Here is a 19,337-nt window from a genome sequence, read left to right as displayed (position 1 = left end):
TTATTTTCACATTTTGACATTATTTAAAGTGAGGGAGCCCCCTTGTGAAAATTCTATCACTGCAACAACTGATTTATTTTACCTACTTATTTCTCAATAAGTTATTTATGAAAACCCTTCAGTAAACATTAAAATAAATTCTGCTACAGATATCACACCATAATATAGAAACAAACGCATGCACAAGAATCGACACATCAACACAGATATTTTGGACAATTGTCCCCCAAAAAACTCAATGTGGGCAAACCAGTGCAACAGAGGAGAATTTTATTATTCAGTGATTCTTTAGTACAACTGGGTGCCAAACTGGCTTACCCAACAGAGAAAAATTCTCCAACACTTCTCCTAGTCTCATTCTCAGGATTTCTGGCCTCTGCGCAAATCCCAGACCATCTGCGTCAACTCCTGCCTCTCTGTGTCACCCACGCAGGCCCTCCAGTGACTGCGCAGTCTGCTACGTCCGCGTCTGCTCTCCAACCTCTGCGTTGGTCTTCTGGTGTTGTTCCAGACTCTTTTTTCTGTACCTGCCGCCTCTTGCTGCTCTCGAGACCACTAGTTCAAATTTCTCAGCTAACCCCGCTCCAGAAATCGAACTGACTGGTCTCCCTCAGTGTGTTCTCCAATTGACCCTCAAGCCTCTTCTTATACTTTTCTTGTTGGTCTTCCAACGGTTGAGATTAAATCTCTAATCAATGGCTAAGATTAGATTTGTCTTGATCCATGACTTTTGGAACCTTCTAACCCAGTTTTATATTAATACCCATTAATATTTTATTTTTGCTAAGTTTAGACTTAGGAACTCCATTAAAAATATTAATTATTTTAATATCTCCCAAACTGGTTAGAATCTGTCCAAACCATTTTTGGGTCTTGGAGATCTCATGTGCTTTAGTCTATCCACCAATTTTCATGGCTAGAGCACATCCGATGCTACCCAAATCAACACTCCCTCTTAGCGAGGACTGTGCTCTAGTAATACTCCATACTGAGCATCACATTGACTATACAACACCGGTACTTGTGCTGATGCTAGGCCTCCCTACCCAACATCCTCTGCACTGTTGCATCTTGTACTGTTGCCCATGGCTTTTCCTCTAACACTGTTGCATCCATACGACAACTCCCTCTGCGTTCGTGCTACTGTTGGTCCTTCTTCCCAACATTGCATCTGCACTGCAACCTCTTCTCATCACGCTGCATTGTGCTACTGCTGACTACTACTGCATTGTAAAATCACCCCCATTTCTGAAACTGAAATGGATTCCTTATCATCCCCATATTTTCCCTGAAATAATCAAACTTTGTTCTTCCAAGGGCCTTGGTGAGGATGTCTGCCACCTGTTCTCCTGTAGGAGTGTAGCTCAACTGTACAACTCCTCGTTGGACACAGTCTCTGAAAAAGTGACACCAGATATCAATATGCTTTGACCGATCGTGAAACACTAGATTCTCAGAGAGCTTGATGCAACTCTGATTATCACACATGATCTTGGTCGCCTCCATCTTTCTTCTGAATAGGTTCACAAGCAATTTTCTAAGCCATATGGCCTCGCATGAAGTTGTGCTTGCAGCCATATATTCTACCTCAGCTGAGCTCAAAGCTACGGATTTTTATTTCCTACTGCACCAAGAGGTCATTCCTGATCCAATGTTGAAAAAGTACCCAGAGATACTTTTCCGATCCACTGAACTTCCAACCCAATCTGCATCAATAAATCCACTCAATTTGATATCCTTACTCCTGGTGTACAAGAGTCCATAATCAACATGTTTGGCTGTTGCCCAGTGCACCCTTTTCGGCTCCACCATGAACTGACTGAGGGTGTTGACAGCGTAACAAATGTCTAGCCTAGTATTGACGAGATACATCAGGGACCCTATGAACTACCTGTATAAGGTGGGATCAACATCCTTGTCTTCTGATGCATCAATTTTCTTCAAATTGGTGATCATTGGAGTAGCCATGGGTCTACAATCCTCCATCCTGAATCTCTTTAGAATTTCTGTAGCATATCTCCCTTATCCAAGGAAGATCTCCCCATTTTTCTACCAAGCTTCCAACCCTAGGAAATAATGCATCTATGCCAAATCCTTCATGTCAAATTTTGTGGCTAGATTCTTATTGTAGTCCCCGATGAGCCTGGATGATCTCGTCAGGAAGAGATCATCCACATAAAATACTAGGATTAGAGGCTCATTCTCTACAACCAGATAGTAGAGATTTGGATCTACGTCACTCTTGACAAATCCCATCTTCTGCAAGTAGCCATAAATTCGATCATACCATGCTCTAGGTGCCTGTTTCAGCCCATACAAGGCTTTCTTCAATCTACATACATGAGATTTCTTCTCATATGTCTCAAAGCCTTCTGGTTGTTCAAAGTATACCTCTTCTTCTATCAACCAGATTAAAAATGCCGTTTTGACATCCATCTGATGAATCTCCCATCCCATTTGCTGCAAGAGATATCACGGTTCTAATAGATGTATACCTGGCTACTGAGTTGAAGGTATCTTCGTAGTCAATTCCTTCCTTCTAAGCATACACTTTAGCCACAAACCTGGCTTTGTATTTTTCCACACTGCCATCTGTAGCGTATTTAATCTTGTAGATCCATCTCAAACCTACCACCGATCTGTCTTGAGGCCTTGGCACTACCTCCCAGACATTGTTCACCATTATGGAGTTGTACTCCTCTACCATTGCATCCAACCAAACCTGATGTTGAGCAGCCTCCTGAAAATTGGCAAGCTCCCCATCCTGAGCTACTAATTCCTGATATTTATCTGGCTGTTTTCGCTCCCTCTTATTGTTCCTTGGTGCACTAATGAAATCCTCTGCATCTCGCAGAATCTGACGAAGTTCCCTGCTTGTTCTTCCTCTGCCAGCAAGTGCTTCTGCTAGCTCCTCCTCCTCCTGTGATTCTTCCTGATTCAAGGAAGAATTCTTTATTTCTGTTGGTTGAAGAGGTTTGACCAACGACTCCTCTTTTGACTGCTCCTCGGAAGGTATTTCTTGAGATTTTCTGAAATCCCTGTCCTCCATGAACTTCACATCTCATCGAACTACTACCTTTCTGCTCCCTGGAAGATAGATTCTGTATGCCTTAACATTCTCGCTATATCCCACTAGATATCCTTTCTCTGCAGTTTGATCCAGCTTCTTCCTCTTTTCCTCGGGTATGTGGCAATATGCTAAGCTCCCAAATATCCTGAAATGACCGACTTCAGGCGTTTTCCCAGTGAAGACTTTCTTTGGAGTAATCTTGCCCAATGCCTGACAAGGAGTCCTATTTTGAACATAGACTATCGTGTTGCATGCTTTTGCCCACAAGAATTTTGGCATATCCTGATCATACATCATGGCTCTAGCTGCTTCTATGATAGTCCTGTTCTTCCTTTCTGCTACTCCATTCTGCTCCGAATTGTAAGGAGTTGTCCACTCTCTTATGATGCCCTCCTTAGTGCAAAAATCAGTGCAGTCCTTATCGACATGCTCTCCACCATTATCTGAGTGCAAAACTTTTATTTTCTTCCCAGTTAGATTCTCCACCAGAGCCTTGAACTATTTGAATCGACAGAAAACCTTATCCTTGGTTTTCAGAAAATAAATCCAAGTTTTCCTTGAGTGGTCATTAATGAAGGTAAGGAAGTACTCGGCTCCACTAAGAGCTTTAGTGGACATAGGTCCGCAGATATCTTAGTGTATCAATCCTAGTACACTCTTGGCCCTATTTTTACGTCTAGGAAATGCTGCTTTAGCATACTTTCCTAGAGCACATCCTTTGCATACATCATCTCGTTCCGTACTAAGATCCAGACCTCCTGTTACAGTGTTCCTGAGAATTCTTAGAGCCCCATGGTGCAAATGTCCCATTCTTTTGTGCCATAGTTCATTCAAATCCTTGTCTCCATGACTGCCTATTAGTGCCATTAGTGATTCTAGTTGTAGTCTGTAAAACATGTTACTTTTGATCCCGATCTGCACATTCATTTTCCAGCTCGGGTGTTTAACGTATACTTTCTCCTTAATGAAGAAAACGCCATAGCCTTTGCCTTGAAGTTGTGACATAGAAAGTAAGTTCATCCCCAATCTTGGTACATGTAGCACATTGGTAGCACGAAAACGCTCTCCCATTTCTGTTTGAAAAACTATGGTATCCCTCCCTACTAGAGTACACTTTTCCTTGTTCCCCATGGTGATCTGAAAGTTCATCCTTTCCTCTTGATAATCTGAGAAACATTCCTGGATTCCCCTCATATGCCAAGAGGATCCACTGTCTATATACTATACCTCTGATGATGCAAAGCTAGTCACACAAGGCACTTCTTCTTCCAGCGTAGAAGCCAACATAGAGAAATCGAAATTACCATCTCTTGTACAATTTTCTGAAAATCTTTGCAAGTCTCCTGACGTAGATGCCTCTGCATCATGATCTCGACCCATAATTGATTTTCCCTTTCTATCTCTGATTACTTGCATTGATACCATGTGAAAATTCTATCACTACAACAACTGATTTATTTTACCTACTTATTTCTCAATAAGTTATTTATGAAAACTCTGCCTGAGAGGCTCCGCATCTGCCTCTCCAACCTCTACACTAGTCTTCTGGTGTTGTTCTTGACTCTCTGTTCCGTACCCACTACTTCTTGCTGCTCTCTAGACCACTAGTTCGAATTTCTCAACTAACCCCGCTCTAGAAATTGAATTGACTGGTCTCCCTCAGTGTGTTCTCCAATTGATCCTCAAACCTCTTCTTATACTTTTCCTGTTGGTCTTCCAACGATCGAGATTAAATCTCTAATCAACGGCTAAGATTAGATTTGGCTTGATTCGTGACTGTTGGAACCTTCTAACCCAGTTTTATATTAATACCCATTAATATTTTATTTTTCCTAAGTTTAGACTTAGGAACTCCATTAAAAATATTAATTATTTTAATATGTCCCAAACTGGTTAGAATCTGTCCAAACCATTTATGGGTCTTGGAGATCTCATGTGCTTTAGCCTCTCCACCAGTTTTCATGGCTACAACACATTTGATACTACCCCAAATCAACACCCCTCCAGTTGGAAAGGGCCAGTTTCCAACCTAAAGAGGTTTGTGGTTACCTCTGTAGCCCTTTTCCAGCCTAAAGGGATTTACAGACTGCTAACAGTAGAGATATAAGCTCCATAACATATTCTAGAATAATTTTTTGTAGTATATAGAAATAAAAAATTGAGACTTATTTCCAGAGTAGTTATGTATTTTTTTCCCTTTTAATTAAATTCATTAATTACAAAAAAATGTCATATGAAATTAGTTATAGTTTTTTGAGCATGTGCTATTGACAAGACATGTTATTGTAACAAAGCCCATTTACAAATTAAAAATCTCCATGATAAAGTGAATGTGAATCTCCATTGTAAGAATCTTGTTATACATTTTTTTTAAATGTATATATGTTCAACTTATAAACTAATTCCTTTTATTAATAACAATAATTATTATTATTTTAAATAAAGGTAGAATTTTGTTAATTTTTATGATTTTTAAGTTTTATTAATTTATGTATGATCAAGTAAGTGTCTTGATTATTGTCATGGATTGACACCTATCCACGTTTATCAGTTATTTAATTTATATGGCTATGCCCATCTATTCTGTTAGATATAATATACTTTATAATTGTGGGATAATTGTGTATTAATTTGTAATAGCACATTCATTTTGTTGATTTTTCCTTGGCACTTCAGAATCAGGTCTATGTCTAGAATATGATCATAAAGACACTAAAATGCCACAACACAAGCACTTTGCACAACATAAAATGTACAACAATGAATCAAAGTAGTACACAAGAATTTTTTTGCAACGCAAAACTTGTTATATGACAACTTTAATGCAACAAACATAGGGTTCTCATACCAAGGATCATGGCCCTTACAATTAGCACTGATACAAGGAAAATACTAGGGCTTGATGTCAACAACATATGACAATCAATCTACCCTTGAACAAGACACACTTGACTTACTTACTTAAGGAGATCTCACACCAACCCTTTTAGTCCATGTAACTTGAACAATAGGCAGGTCCTTTGCCACCTCTTCTGCTACTCACAAGTAGTTTTTCTACTCCAGAATTGCTTGCATCTTCAATTTACCAAACTGCCCTCCAACTATAACTCAACTCCTCCTAAGTCAGTTTACTTAGGTTCTTCACAAGACTACCCACCAACTGTCCACTTGCTTCTCCAAAGTGACAAAACTTAGGGTACAAATAACAACCCTCACAACAACCTCCTTGCTCCACCAAGATGATTGTCCTTAGGGTCTTTACAAGCTGCCCACTCACCAATGAATTACCCCTTTAAGTCAATGTACTCAGGGCTCTTTAACACATGCTTAAACGTAGTGAATATACAAACACAAAATCACTGTCAACTCTAATAATGCATAGTGATTTTGTCTCCTTCAATTCACTGTACACAAGCTCCTATGATCTCTGCAATCATCAACACAAGACACAACCACAATACATACCTTATTAACTTCTGCTCAAGCCTTAGAAATCTCAGTCTTGTGGCACCTTGCTGAGGAAATACTCGAACCTAATCCACAGTACTGTGGCTACCTCAAACTAGGGTCTGATCCACCTACAACCACCCAGTTTGCACCTTATTTCTTCCTACATCACACCTTCTAAGCCTTGGCCCTGTGCTTAATCACTGCGCTCAAATATGAGGGCGTTCTTCCCTAAAACCAGTCATCAACCAAGGATTTGCGGCCTTATGTCATTTGGGATTTACGGTTGCGTCACTCTCTGATATACTACAAAACTTGGCCTAGATGATTCACCCACAAAACAAAACACCTTTCCACATAACCATATCAAGACACACGCCCAACCCTCCACATCCTAGATCAGATCAAAAAATCACAAAGATATTCGTCCTCCTTCTCCAACTCGACCTTCTTGAGGGTCTGCGACTTTCCTTAGGAAAGTGCCTTCATAAGATGATTGCACTTGATGATCCAAATGAGCTCAATTCTACTTCTATTTATTGTGCTCATGGTGGAGTCCATTATCCACCAAGGATCACCACTTGTGCCCAAGCCAACCTTAGCCAAACATGCTTAAACACCATTATCTATAGAAATAATTTTTCTTTCATTTGTCTTTTGCCACACCATTGAAGCCCTAGGTGCCCCTTAACCCTTCAAGGGTGACCCACATGCTTTCAACGAATAAACAACTAATTTTTAACTTGGGTCTTTCACCCACGACTTTTGGTACAAAGGCCACCACTTGGGTACACTACCCACGAAGCTCCATTTCCATGGGTCAACTCCTCATAAACCCAGTACCCTAGGGGTTGTGGGAGTACCTCCCAAGATACACATTTCAACACTCCCTCTTAGTGAGGGAGGTACTTCCACTGCTCAGAAGTAACTCATCGTCGTCAGCAACACTAACCCAATCTCTAGTGTTCACCACTGCAACATACCATGTAGAATGAACCACACTATCCTCGGTAGTGCCCCTGCCACACGAAGCTTCCCGCTTCTTATCCTAAAATGCTTTCAGGCCATTCCACTGTTCCTTCTTTCCAGAAAAATTCCCCTTGCTTCCCATTGACCATGCACTCTTCTTAGGTTGCAAATTCTCCCTCTGAACCTACATACTCCCACTCGAACTTGACTCCCTCTAAGTCTCAAGAATCTGCTTCTTCCCCTTATCTATAGGCTTTCCCATAAGCCGATATAGACCATGCTCCTAAATCTAATGATAGCTCCAATAGAGTTAGAGCCTTTGGGCCTAAGTTTTTCTTTCCCATCTTGGAAGATCAACTCAAACTCTTTTTCCTCGATCACTGAGACAGACAACATGTTGTATCTGAGCTCTGGTACCCATAGTACATCTTGAACTCGTAACAATCCACCTGACTCCATCCTGAATGGAAAAACACTTAACCCTCTAACAACATTCTAACTCTTGTCGCCAACCTCCTTGTGAAACTTTGAGTCCCATTTAGTTAGAGTCTCAAAAATTTCACGTGAAACTTGTCATATGCTTCAATGCTCCATTATCCATGTACCATGCATTCTCGTCAATGACACCCTCAGAGAAATGAGAAACTACAACAAATCCCTCCTCCATTCTTCTTGAGAAGTCATCCAGCTGATAAGATGTAGTAGCACCAACTGCCTCCTTCCCTTTCCTCTTCTCATTTTCTCCCTTCTTCTTTCGTAGACACTTGCTCACATAATGACCATATTTGCCACATGTATAACACTTAATCTTTTTCAAGTCCTTCTTTGCCTTTCCCTTCACCTTACTTGAAAAAGCCAAATTATCTTCAACATACTTCTTCTTCTTGTGAAGATCCTCATCCCACAGTTCTTCCTAGATGAAGTCATCCCATAACCTGTTCCAATTTGACAACTTATCTTGAGTGATGATCCCTTTGATAAACAACTTCCATTCCTTGGTAAATATCTTCAAAGTAGTCCTCACTAGCTCAAACTTAGGAATGATATCTCCGATGGTAGCAATCTCATCATGAACTTGAGTAATCCTCATCAGATACAGAGCCACTCCTTTTCCATCCAACATCTTGGTATTCCTCAATTATCTCTCAATATCAACAACTAGTTTTCGTTCTTATTCTGGAACAAATATGAAAGAGCTTTCCACATCTCATGGGTAGTGTTCTTCCTATTCAGATGAGGTATCAAGTGATCTGTGACACCGTCTAGGATGATGAGCTTAGCCTTTGTATCCAAGTCCTCATACACTTCCAACTCCCTAGGGTCACTTGGCTTCTTAATCTCCTTGTCAATGAACTCCCAAATCATGTTGACCAACAAGACCAACCTGATCCTGTCCTTCTAAGGGCTATAGTTTGACAACCCATCCAACCTGTTCTCGTACCTTAAACCAGTGGCCAACTTTTCCATGCTGATGGTCCTTCAACAACAAGGCAACCAACTCCCTCTTGAGCTACATGTTGTGCACACTCTAATTTCGCTGTCCCTTCAAAGTAGCTGTAATACCATGTTGATTTTTCCTTGGCACTTCAAAATTAGGTCTATGTCTAGAACATGATCACAAACACACTAAAATGCCACAACACAAGCACTTTACACAACAAAAAATGTACAACAGTGAATCAAAGTGGTACACAAGAATTTTTTTGCAACCCAAAACTTGTTATATTACAACTTTAATACAAAAAACACATGGATCTTGTATCAGGGATCATGGCCCTTACAATTAGCCCTGATACAAGGAAAATACTAGGGCTTGATATAAACACATATGACTATCAATCTACCCTTGAACAAGACACACTTAACTTACTTGTTGAAGGAGATCCCAAACCGGCCCTTTCATTCCACACACCTTGAACACTTGGAAAGTCCTTTGCCACCTCTACTGCTGCTCACAAGAAGTTTTACTTCTCCATAATTGCTTGCATCTTTAGCTGACCAAATTGTTGAAATTTCTAATTCTGACACGTTAGAAATCCCTACTGCATTATCTGGTTTAATTTCTCCTACTTGTTCTTTCCATTAACAAGTTATTTATAAATATAAATACTGAAATAAACACAAATGTAGCCTTAACTCATATACAGATCAACAACTGAAATAACTGAGACAAACACACAAGGGACATCGTTATTTTTGGACAAACGTCCCCGGAAAAACCCAATGAGGGAAAACCGGTGCAGCAAATATGAGGATTTTATTATTATGCAGTTTCTGAATACAACTCCCCAGAAATGGCTCACCCAACGGAGAATGCCCTCGGCAGAAGTACCTCTCCTCAGAGACAGATATTCTGACTGATCAGTCACCAGATGATCAATCTCACAACAACTACGACAGCTTCCACTGCTTTGCGTCACTCTACTAGGGACTGCGTCACCCTCTCAACTCACCAGCACTCAGTCTACCCCGCGAAAATCACCTAGTGCTGCCTCTAGGCCCTGCGTCAGCTTTGTTAGCCTTTGCACATCTACTGATGCCTCTTTGTCAACCCCTTGGCTCTCTGTGTCAGCCCTCTACGTCACCCACGCTGGCCTCTTCAGCCTCTGCGTAAGTCCTAGCTGCCTTTGCATCAACCTCTCCAGGCTCTGCGCTGTCTCTCTAGCACTATCTCTCTCTCTCTCTTCTATGTATTCTCAACCTCGTGCTGAGCTACCCCTCGTTGCAACAACTCACTAGCTCGATTCTCTCAGCAAATCCCCACTCCAGAAAATCGAACTGACTAATCAATTTGATGTATCTCTAACTGACCCTCAAGCCTCCTCTTATACTTTTCTTGTCGAGTCTTCAACGGCTGATATTAAGTCCCTAATCAACAGCTAAGATCAAATTTGGCTTGATCCATGTCATTTAGAACATCCTCACCCAATTTTATATTAATACCCTTTAATATTTTAATTTTCCTAAGTTTATACTTAGGAACCCCATTAAAAATATTAATTATTTTAATATCTCTCCAACCGGGTGGAATTTCCCCAAACGACTTCTGGGTCTTGGAGATCTTATGTGCCTTAGCCTCTCCACCAATTTTCATGGCTAGATCACATCTAATGCTATCACAAATAAACACTACCTCTTAGCGAGGAATGTGCTCTAGTAATTCTCCATCATTGAAACATCACACTGATCCTCCGCATCGGTACCTGTGTTGATGCTTGAACTGCTGCCTCACATCATCTGCACTGTTGCTTCCTGTACTGCTGCCCATGACACTGCCACTACCACTCCTACATCTGTACTACAACTCCCTCTCAATATGTTGCCCATGCTGCCTCTAGCACTACCACTGCTAACTGCTGCACTGCAACTTAGTTACCGAGAAGTAGGTAACTGACTTCTCCCAAATATTGACATCCCAGTTAGTTTGGAAGCCTCGTGACGTTGAAGCTGCCTCTGTTGTTATCCTGTGCTCCCTCTGTTGCTACTACACTGCTGCATACACCTCTTTGCCTCTCACACTGCTGCAAACTCCACTGCGCTGCCTCAGGATTTTGCACCCAAGCACTGCCTTGTTGCTCCACTACACTTTGCTCCACCCGACATCAGTCATCATGCTACTTTATTTAAGGGATCTCGTAGCCGGATATGATCCAAGAGTTTGGGCACCTCAAGGATCCTGCCCTTAGTATGTAGTCCTCCTGACTACAACTCAATATCACCCCACCTCTTCTTTAGAGGTGCATGAGCACTCATGGCACAGTCATCATCAGTCTCGACTTCTTTCTCTACCTTAGCTGGAGCTGCCTCAGAATCAAAAGCTTCTCCCTTATTTTTCTTCCTGGGACACTGGGATGCATAATGTCCCAGCTCCCCAGAATGGAAGCACTTCACCTTGGAGATGTCCTTCTTCTTCCTCTTCCCTTGCTGTCCTGCAGATGCTAGAGCCACATCCTCCTCCTCCTCTTTCTTGATTCGACTTCCCTTGCCACTACTCCCCACCTTGGTCAACCTCCTGATCTCTTCTTGGCAGAGAGATGCCCACATCTCCTCCCAACTTGGAAGAGTAGCCCTGCCCAAAATATTTGGACAAATGTCTCCCACTCCTCAAAGACTGCATTCAGGGCAGTCCTCACCATGAACTCCAAATTTGGCGTAGACCCCATTGAAGTAAGTTGGTCACGAATCTCTTGTAATCTGAGGAGGAACGGATCTATCTACTCTCCATTCTGCATCTGATATGACCACAATTGATTCTCCAATAGCATCTTCCACTGCACAGAAGTGCCCTGATACAAGGTTGTCAAAGTATCCCACATCTCCTTTGTTGTGTTCTTTTCAGCAATATGTGGTATGACATGATCTTTGACCCCGCCTAGGATCATGCACTTCGTCCTCGCCACTGCATCCTCATACTTCTCATTCTCAGCTAGGTCAACTTGGATAGCCACAACTCTCAAGGCAAAGTACTCGATGCGATGTCAATCTAGGACTACCAGGATCCTGGCCCTCTAGATGACAGAGTTGGAGGCCCCGTCCAACCTTTCCTGATCCCTTAGTCTGTTCACTGCCATTTCAACTCCTTTTTTGGACTCCCTCTGAGATTCGACTTTCCTCCTGGAAATCTCCCTCTAAGTCCTGATTTCCCTCCTAGAAATCCTCTGGCTAGCTATCGAATCGTTCCTCTCCAATCCTCCTTGCAACTACAACTTGGATCTAGATTTCTTGGCTAAAAATCCGTCAAGGTAGCGACTCCTTCTACCTTGGTTCTATCTCCTTAGGTACTATTATGTTCTGATAGAACCAACACCCCACCATCTTCTCAAACACAATCTGCCCACAGCTTCCCAAGCCCCGGCAACTGAAGAAACTGAGCCTTTCAAGCTTTGCACAATCCCGACAACGACAAAATCTGTTCCTCTTGGCCACAATGTCGATCCTTCCTGGCTGAGAAAGATGACTGGGCACTACGTAGGTCTGATCTGCCTCTCTCTGCTTCTGCACTGACCCTCCTCCTGGCTCAAAATGATGACGCAGGCTCTCTGCGTCACTTCTCTACTGCTTCTGCTCTGGAACAATGTTGTCTGATACCATGTTGAAATTTCTAAGTCTAACACGTTAGAAATCCCTACTGCATTATCTAGTTTAATTTCTCCTACTTGTTCTTTCCTTTAACAAGTTATTTATAAATATAAATACTGAAATAAACACAAATGCAACCTTAACTCATATACAGATCAACAACTGAAATAACTGAGACAAACACACAAGGGACACCATCACTTTTGGACAAACGTCCTTGGAAAAACCCAATGGGGGAAACCGGTGCAACAGATATGAGGGTTTTATTATTATGTAGTTTTTGAATACAACTAGGGTGCCAGAAATGGCTCACCCAATAGAGAATGCCCTCAGCAAAAGCACCCCTCCTTGGAGATAGATATTTCGGTTGATCAGTCACCGGATGATGGATCCCACAGCAACTACGGCAACTTCCACTACTTTGCGTCACTCTGCTAGGGACTGCATCACCCTCTTAGCTCACCAGCACTCAGTCTGCCCCACGAAAATCACCCAACGCTGCCTCTAGGCCTTGCGTCAGTTCTGCTAGCCTTTGCATAGCTACTGATGCCTCTGCATCAGCCCCTTGGCTCTATGTGTCATCCTTCTCACCCTCTGCTTCACCCATGCTGGCCTCTTCAGCCTCTGCGTCTCTCCAGGCTCTGTGTTGTCTCTCTGGCACTATCTCTACCTCTCTTATATGTATTCTCGGCCTTGTGTCGAACTGCCCCTCACTGCAATAGATCACTAGCTCGATTCTCTCAGCAAAACCCCGCTCTAGAAAATCAAACTGACTGATCAATTTGGTGTATCTCCAACTGACCCTCAAGCCCCCTCCTATACTTTTCATGTTGAGTCTTCAACGGCCAAGATTAAGTCCTTAATCAACGGCTAAGATTAGATTTGGCTTGATCCATGCCATTTAGAACATTCTCACCCAGTTTTATATTAATACCCATTAATATTTTAATTATCCTAAGTTTAGACTTAGGAACCCCATTAAAAATATTAATTATTTTAATATCTCTCCAACTGGGTGGAATTTCCCCAAACGATTTCTGGGTCTTGGATATCTTATGTGCCTTAGCATCTCCACCAATTTTCATGGCTAGAGCACATCCGATGCTACCACAAAACAACACAAACTACCCTCCAACAATAACTCAACTCCTCCTAAGTCACTGTACTTAGGGTCTTCACAAGACTTCCCACCAACTATCCACTTGCTTCTACAAAGTGAGTCAAGTGACAGAACTTAGGGTACCAATAACTGCCATCACAACAACCTCCTTGCTCCGCTAAGATGACTATCCTTAGGGTCTTTACAAGCTGCCCACTTGCCAACGAATTTCCCCTTTAATTCATTGTACTTAGGGCTCTTCAACAAACGCTTCACACAATGAATATACACACACAAAATCACTTTCAACTCTAGCAACACGATGATTTTGTTCCTTTAATTTATTATACACAAACTCCTATGATCCCTGCAATCATCAACACAAGACACAACCACAATAGGTGCCTTATTGACTTCTTCTTAAGCCTCAGGAAGCTCGGTCATGTGGCACCTTACTGAGGAAATACTTGACCCTGATCCATAGTAATAAGACTACCTCTAACTAGGGTCTGATCCACCCGCGACCACCTCAGTTTGCACCTTATTTTTGGCTACATTCAAACCTTCTAAGCCTCGGCCATGTGATTAATCACTGTTTTTAGATCTGAGGGTATTCCGCCCTAAAACCAGTCATCAACCAAGGATTTGTGGCCTTCTTTCACCTAGGATTCAGGTCTACGAACTCACTGAAATACTACAAAAACTTGACCTAGATGATTCACCCACAAAACATAACACCCTTCCATAGAACCATATCAAGACACACATCCAACCCTCCACATCCTAGATCAGATCGAAAAATCACAAAGTTATTCATCTTCCTTTTCCAACTCAACCTTCTTAAGGGTTTGTGACTTTCCTTAGGCAAATTCCTTCATAAGATGATTGCACTTGATGATCCAAATGAGCTTAATTTGACTTCTATTTATAGTGTTCATGGTGGAGTCCATTAGCCACCAAGGGTCACCACTTGTGCCCAAGCCGACCTAATCCAAACATGCTTAAACACCATTATCGATAGAAATAAAATTTCTTTCATTTCTCTTTCGCCACTCCATTGAAGCCCTAGGCGCCCCTTAGGCCTTCAAGGGTGCCCCACATGCTTTCAATGAATAACCAAGTTTTCACTTGGGTATTTCGCCCATGACTTTGGGTACAAAACCCACCACTTGGGTACACTGCCCATGAAGCTCCAATTGCGTGGGTCAACTCCTCACAAACCCAGTACACTAGGGGTTGTGGGAGTACCTCCCAAGTTATACATTTCAACACATTTTTGTTGCCATTACTTCTTTCCTTTTAGTATGTGTGTGTTTTTTACAGAGTCCCATTACTTTTGTTGTCATTTGAATTTGTTCTGCCTCACCCCAAAAACATTGCATCACATAGAACGAAATGGACTCCGTCTTGAATTCATGTTGATGGCAGGCATTATTATCTTTTTATGTATCCTCCATAACCTCCTAGGCTACATCTTGTACTTTGTTCTTCCCATGACTTCAAGAATTTTTTAAGAAATTAAAGAAACTGGGAGAGTGGTAGTTTGAAAATGATATGTTTATTTTTATTGTGAAGGAAAATCCATTAAAAACATTTATCCCTGTGATACTGGAAACGACATGAGCTCTATCTGAGTAGTGAAGTCTATGTATTTATAACCTTATAGATCCAAAATGACTTGTGTGGCCTAAAGAGGAATAAGGACAAAGCATCTTAGAGATAGACTAGAAAATAGAGAAATTATTGATACTCAAGAGAAAATGTCCAATCTAGATTGTCATGAAATGAAATATTCCTTTGTCAAAATATTTTAGCTTGAGTGGTTTGGTGAACAAGTTGTTTTCAGTTGTTTGTGTTCAAGTTCTTGGAGACATTGTAACTAGCATATTTATAGTATTTATGAAATAGTTGCAATTAGTCATTCCGATGTGAAAATGCAAAAATAAAAGATATTTTTTTTTTCCAAGTATGTCCAAATAAAGGGTTATGTCACATTATTTTTGTTTTCAGTTGTTTGTGTTCAAGTTCTTAGAGACATTGTAACTAGCATATTTATAATATTTATGAAATAGTTGTAATTAGTCATTCCAATGTGAAAATGCAAAAATAAAAGATTTTTTTTTTTTTTTTTTTCTTCAAGTATGTCCAAATAAAGGGTTATGTCACATTATTTATAACGAATGCACATTTTGTTTCTTGACGCTCGATGTTTTTTTCGAAGATAGTGATGCTCCTAATTCATTCGTACATTAGTTCCAGCTCATTCCATTTACATATTGTAGCCTCAAGTAAAGAGTTATGACACATTATTTATGACACTCACATTTTGTTTCTTGATACTCCATGCTTATTCAAACATGCTGCTTTTCCTAATTTCATTCCCGTTGCACTTGTAGAATAGTCAAATTGTTTTCAGGTCCTTGATTTTAGAGGTTGATTTGTGATGTTTTCAGTGGAGGCAAATTCCTTCTGTATTCTTGATATCTAAGAAGATACCAGAAAATCAGAAAACCTTGAAAAGGAAAACCCCCACATTGCACTTTGTTGTTTCAAATTTTGTGTTGACCAATTAATCTGAACCTTTTAGGTATCTGCGTTGAGAAGTATTTATCTTTTTATAAATTTATATGACAGATGTGAAGGCGTATCAGTACACATCAATTACTAGTGTAACGTTGTTGAGCTGCTGGGCCATCCCATGGGTTATGATTCTCACTCATTTCTTTATGAAGACAAGATATACTATATGGCAGTTTATTGGGGCAGCTATTTGTATTATTGGGCTTGTTCTTACTATTTTCTCAGATGTGACTACATCTGATTCAGGTAATTACTTTTCGAGCTCTCCGGCAGTGATGTGATTTATGGAAATGTCAGTGAAAGCTTTTAGCTATTTAACTTTTACCGTGAATTAAAAGCTTAATAATAAAAATTCATGTGTTGGTTGATAATCTAGTTCTTAGAATGAATTCTGAGTGAAATCCATGACTACAAGCAAATTGAAATTCTTTCCTAGGAACTTTTTTCCAGCCACTAGTCTTACATTTTACCAAATAAAAAAATTACATATTTTGCAATTCAACGCTGCCTCTTCCAAACAAGGCCATAACAACTAACATATGAGACTGAGCATATATAGTAAATGTTCTTAATATTCTTTAATTGTTTGATATCTTTGTCTAAATTTATCTTTTTTCGAAACTTCACTGATGTATTTGCTTCGACATTAATATATTGAGACACTTATTATCCTGCTCATATGTGTATATTATTGTATGTGCAACTGCATAAGTCAACATGGTACCAGATCAATTAGGTCTGGGGTTTATGAGATCAGAGACCATATGTGTTGGAGAGCAAAGGAGGATAGCCAGGGAGATCAAAGTTGGAGACTAAGGAGTTGTGTATTAATGTCTGCAAAAGACCAACATAGGTCAAAGGGATCAATGATTAGAACTAGCATAATAACCAAGAAAAGGGATGTGTTCTGAAATAAAATGATAAATGAGTATAGGAGCAACACGTAATGAAATGATGTCCACAGGGTCTTGGATAGACAGTGATCGGGTGTGTTGTTAAGGCACCCTTAGATGTTAAGTCACTGGTTGAATTCCCCGCCCTATTTGGGTGTTATTCTTGGACATGGCCATGATGTAGCTTCATCAATGCTGAACTTACAAAAATAACATGAAATGAAATGATATAAACATAGACATAGAAATAAGATATCCCAAGGCTGCTTGGAAGCGGGAGTGGGAGCGACAATTTTCAGAAGTTTCCGGGTTGGGAGCTTTTTCAGGAGCATTTTTTATATAATATATATTTATATATATATTGATGTTATATGTCAACAAAAGCATGTAGAATGATGAGTTAGTTATAAAAGCATAAAATCATGGATTAAACCATATAACATCAATTGTCTAGTAATTATAATCATCATCAACCATAGGTCCACAACATCTTGATTCTCATCAACCTTAAATTTTTAAAGTTTCAAAATTCAATATATAACATTTTTTTATCACTAAAGGTGTACTTGTAATCATTACCAAACTATAACAAAGAATATCAAACATGAAATTAAATGTTTCAAGAAGTGTCATATTCATATTCCATTACCAATGAGTTATAATTGCCAACTTCTAACTTCAAACTTAAATTGCCATATATTGTTTACAAAAATACCATGGTAAATATGAAAGAGTCAATAGTTATAAAAAGTACTAGAAACTAGAAAAGATAAGTAAATCTACTATCTACTAAAATTTCTTCTTGCCATGAGAAAATTCTAATTTCTTTTCTCGTGATCTATGAACAATGGGAGTCTCCTCCCGCATAGTCTGACTTTGCAATGGTCGTGAACCACATCTGGAACCAGAATGCACATGACCTCCATGCAGTGTTGTGGATGGAGGTGGCGGCAAAGATGGTGCAACTTGAGCCTTGCTAGTGGATGGGGGTAGCAATGTTGTTGTTGTTGCTTAATGACTGTCATCCTCATTGTCCAAAAGTTATGCTTCCAACTATTGTAAATGTAAGGCTCCATCATCCAAATTATCCTCCTTCGGGTTGTTGTCCCAAGTGATATATGCTCTATCAAATCGAGCCCGCTCGCAATAATGTTTCAACAACCTCAAGTTGTAGTATACATAAACCAAGCTTTCTGCACAATTTTCATTAAGGCAGTTTCTTTTGACATTGTGGATGAAGCTATAGGTGCTCCAACACCTCTTTGTAGAAGAAGTATTAACCACTTGTGAAAGAAATTTAACTACCAATTTCGCTAAAGGTCCCCAGAGCCATACATGTTCCACCATTCAACAAGATCCGGTCTATCTCTATCATCGATTGCATGCAAAGTACCAAATATTCCAGCTTGACTGAAGTATTTGCTTAATTCACCATGCAATCTAGCACACTACTCCCTATCAGGGACCAACTTTTCTAATGCTAGTGTAATGTCCCTAAGTTTTGGATTTCCTTGTGGTGAGATTAGGAGGGATTTCCAGAGCTTATGTTAGCCAAATCACGAGAGCAAGATTACCTTATTGGTGGGCCTAGAGGGTTTTAGGAAATTTTATGGGGGCCGACTAGGATCGCTTGCTATTTTTCATCATCGGGCTTAGTTCCACACAGTTTGAGATTGGTTCTGCTACATTCTGATGGTTTTCGTAAAACATAGTTATTCATGGGCATATTTTAACTAATTACGCTTAAGGTGTTGTTTTGGGCTGATTAATTGGAGAAAAACCTTAGTGTAATGGGGGCAAAAAGATCTATAAGACCAAATGATAAGAAGGTGATTTGGGAGGTCAGTGTGATCATGGTGGTAGTTTAAGCAGTTTCTTGAGATAAAAGTGATTTTAATTAGTAATAAAAAATCACTTATTAAATAAAATGTGAAAAAATGTTTTTATCTAAGGGGTAAATAGAAGGGGTCAAAAGTCACTTGGAAAATAGGAGGAAAATGAACTAAGTGGATTATTAATAAAATAATAAAAAAAATCTAGAAGATTGGAGAAGATCCAGCAAAATTTTATAAAAGGGGAGAGAAGCCCATTTCTTATTCATTTTGGTTTATAATTATTTCTTATGATTGGTTTGGAGCTCAAGCGAGTTTCCTCTTAAGGGTTTTAGAAAAGACTCTCAAGCTAGTTTCGGTGGACATTC

The 19,337-nt window shown here is 40.1% G+C and overlaps 1 protein-coding gene across 4 annotated transcripts in view; it reads left to right on the top strand.

Annotated features, from left to right (window-relative positions):
* Nucleotides 1-19,337, top strand: part of LOC149220101 (uncharacterized) — a 492,965-nt gene that overhangs the window by 217,370 nt on the left and 256,258 nt on the right. For 3 of the 4 annotated variants that reach the window (XM_089382722.1, XM_089382723.1, XM_089382721.1), the window contains exon 4: nt 16,299-16,490. In XM_089382722.1, coding sequence (XP_089238848.1) covers nt 16,299-16,490 — 192 coding nt within the window. Of the gene's footprint in view, nt 1-15,852; nt 15,953-16,298; nt 16,491-19,337 lie in introns of those variants that run through there. The other variant, XM_089382724.1, reaches the window with a different exon arrangement.

Source organism: Pinus tabuliformis, chromosome Q, assembly GCF_031772625.1.
Source record: "Pinus tabuliformis cultivar Carrire ecotype Pingquan chromosome Q, CPIR1, whole genome shotgun sequence".
Taxonomy (NCBI): Eukaryota; Viridiplantae; Streptophyta; class Pinopsida; order Pinales; family Pinaceae; genus Pinus; species Pinus tabuliformis.
Note: the sequence above shows the minus strand (reverse complement) of the source record. Positions and strands in the feature narration are given on the sequence as shown.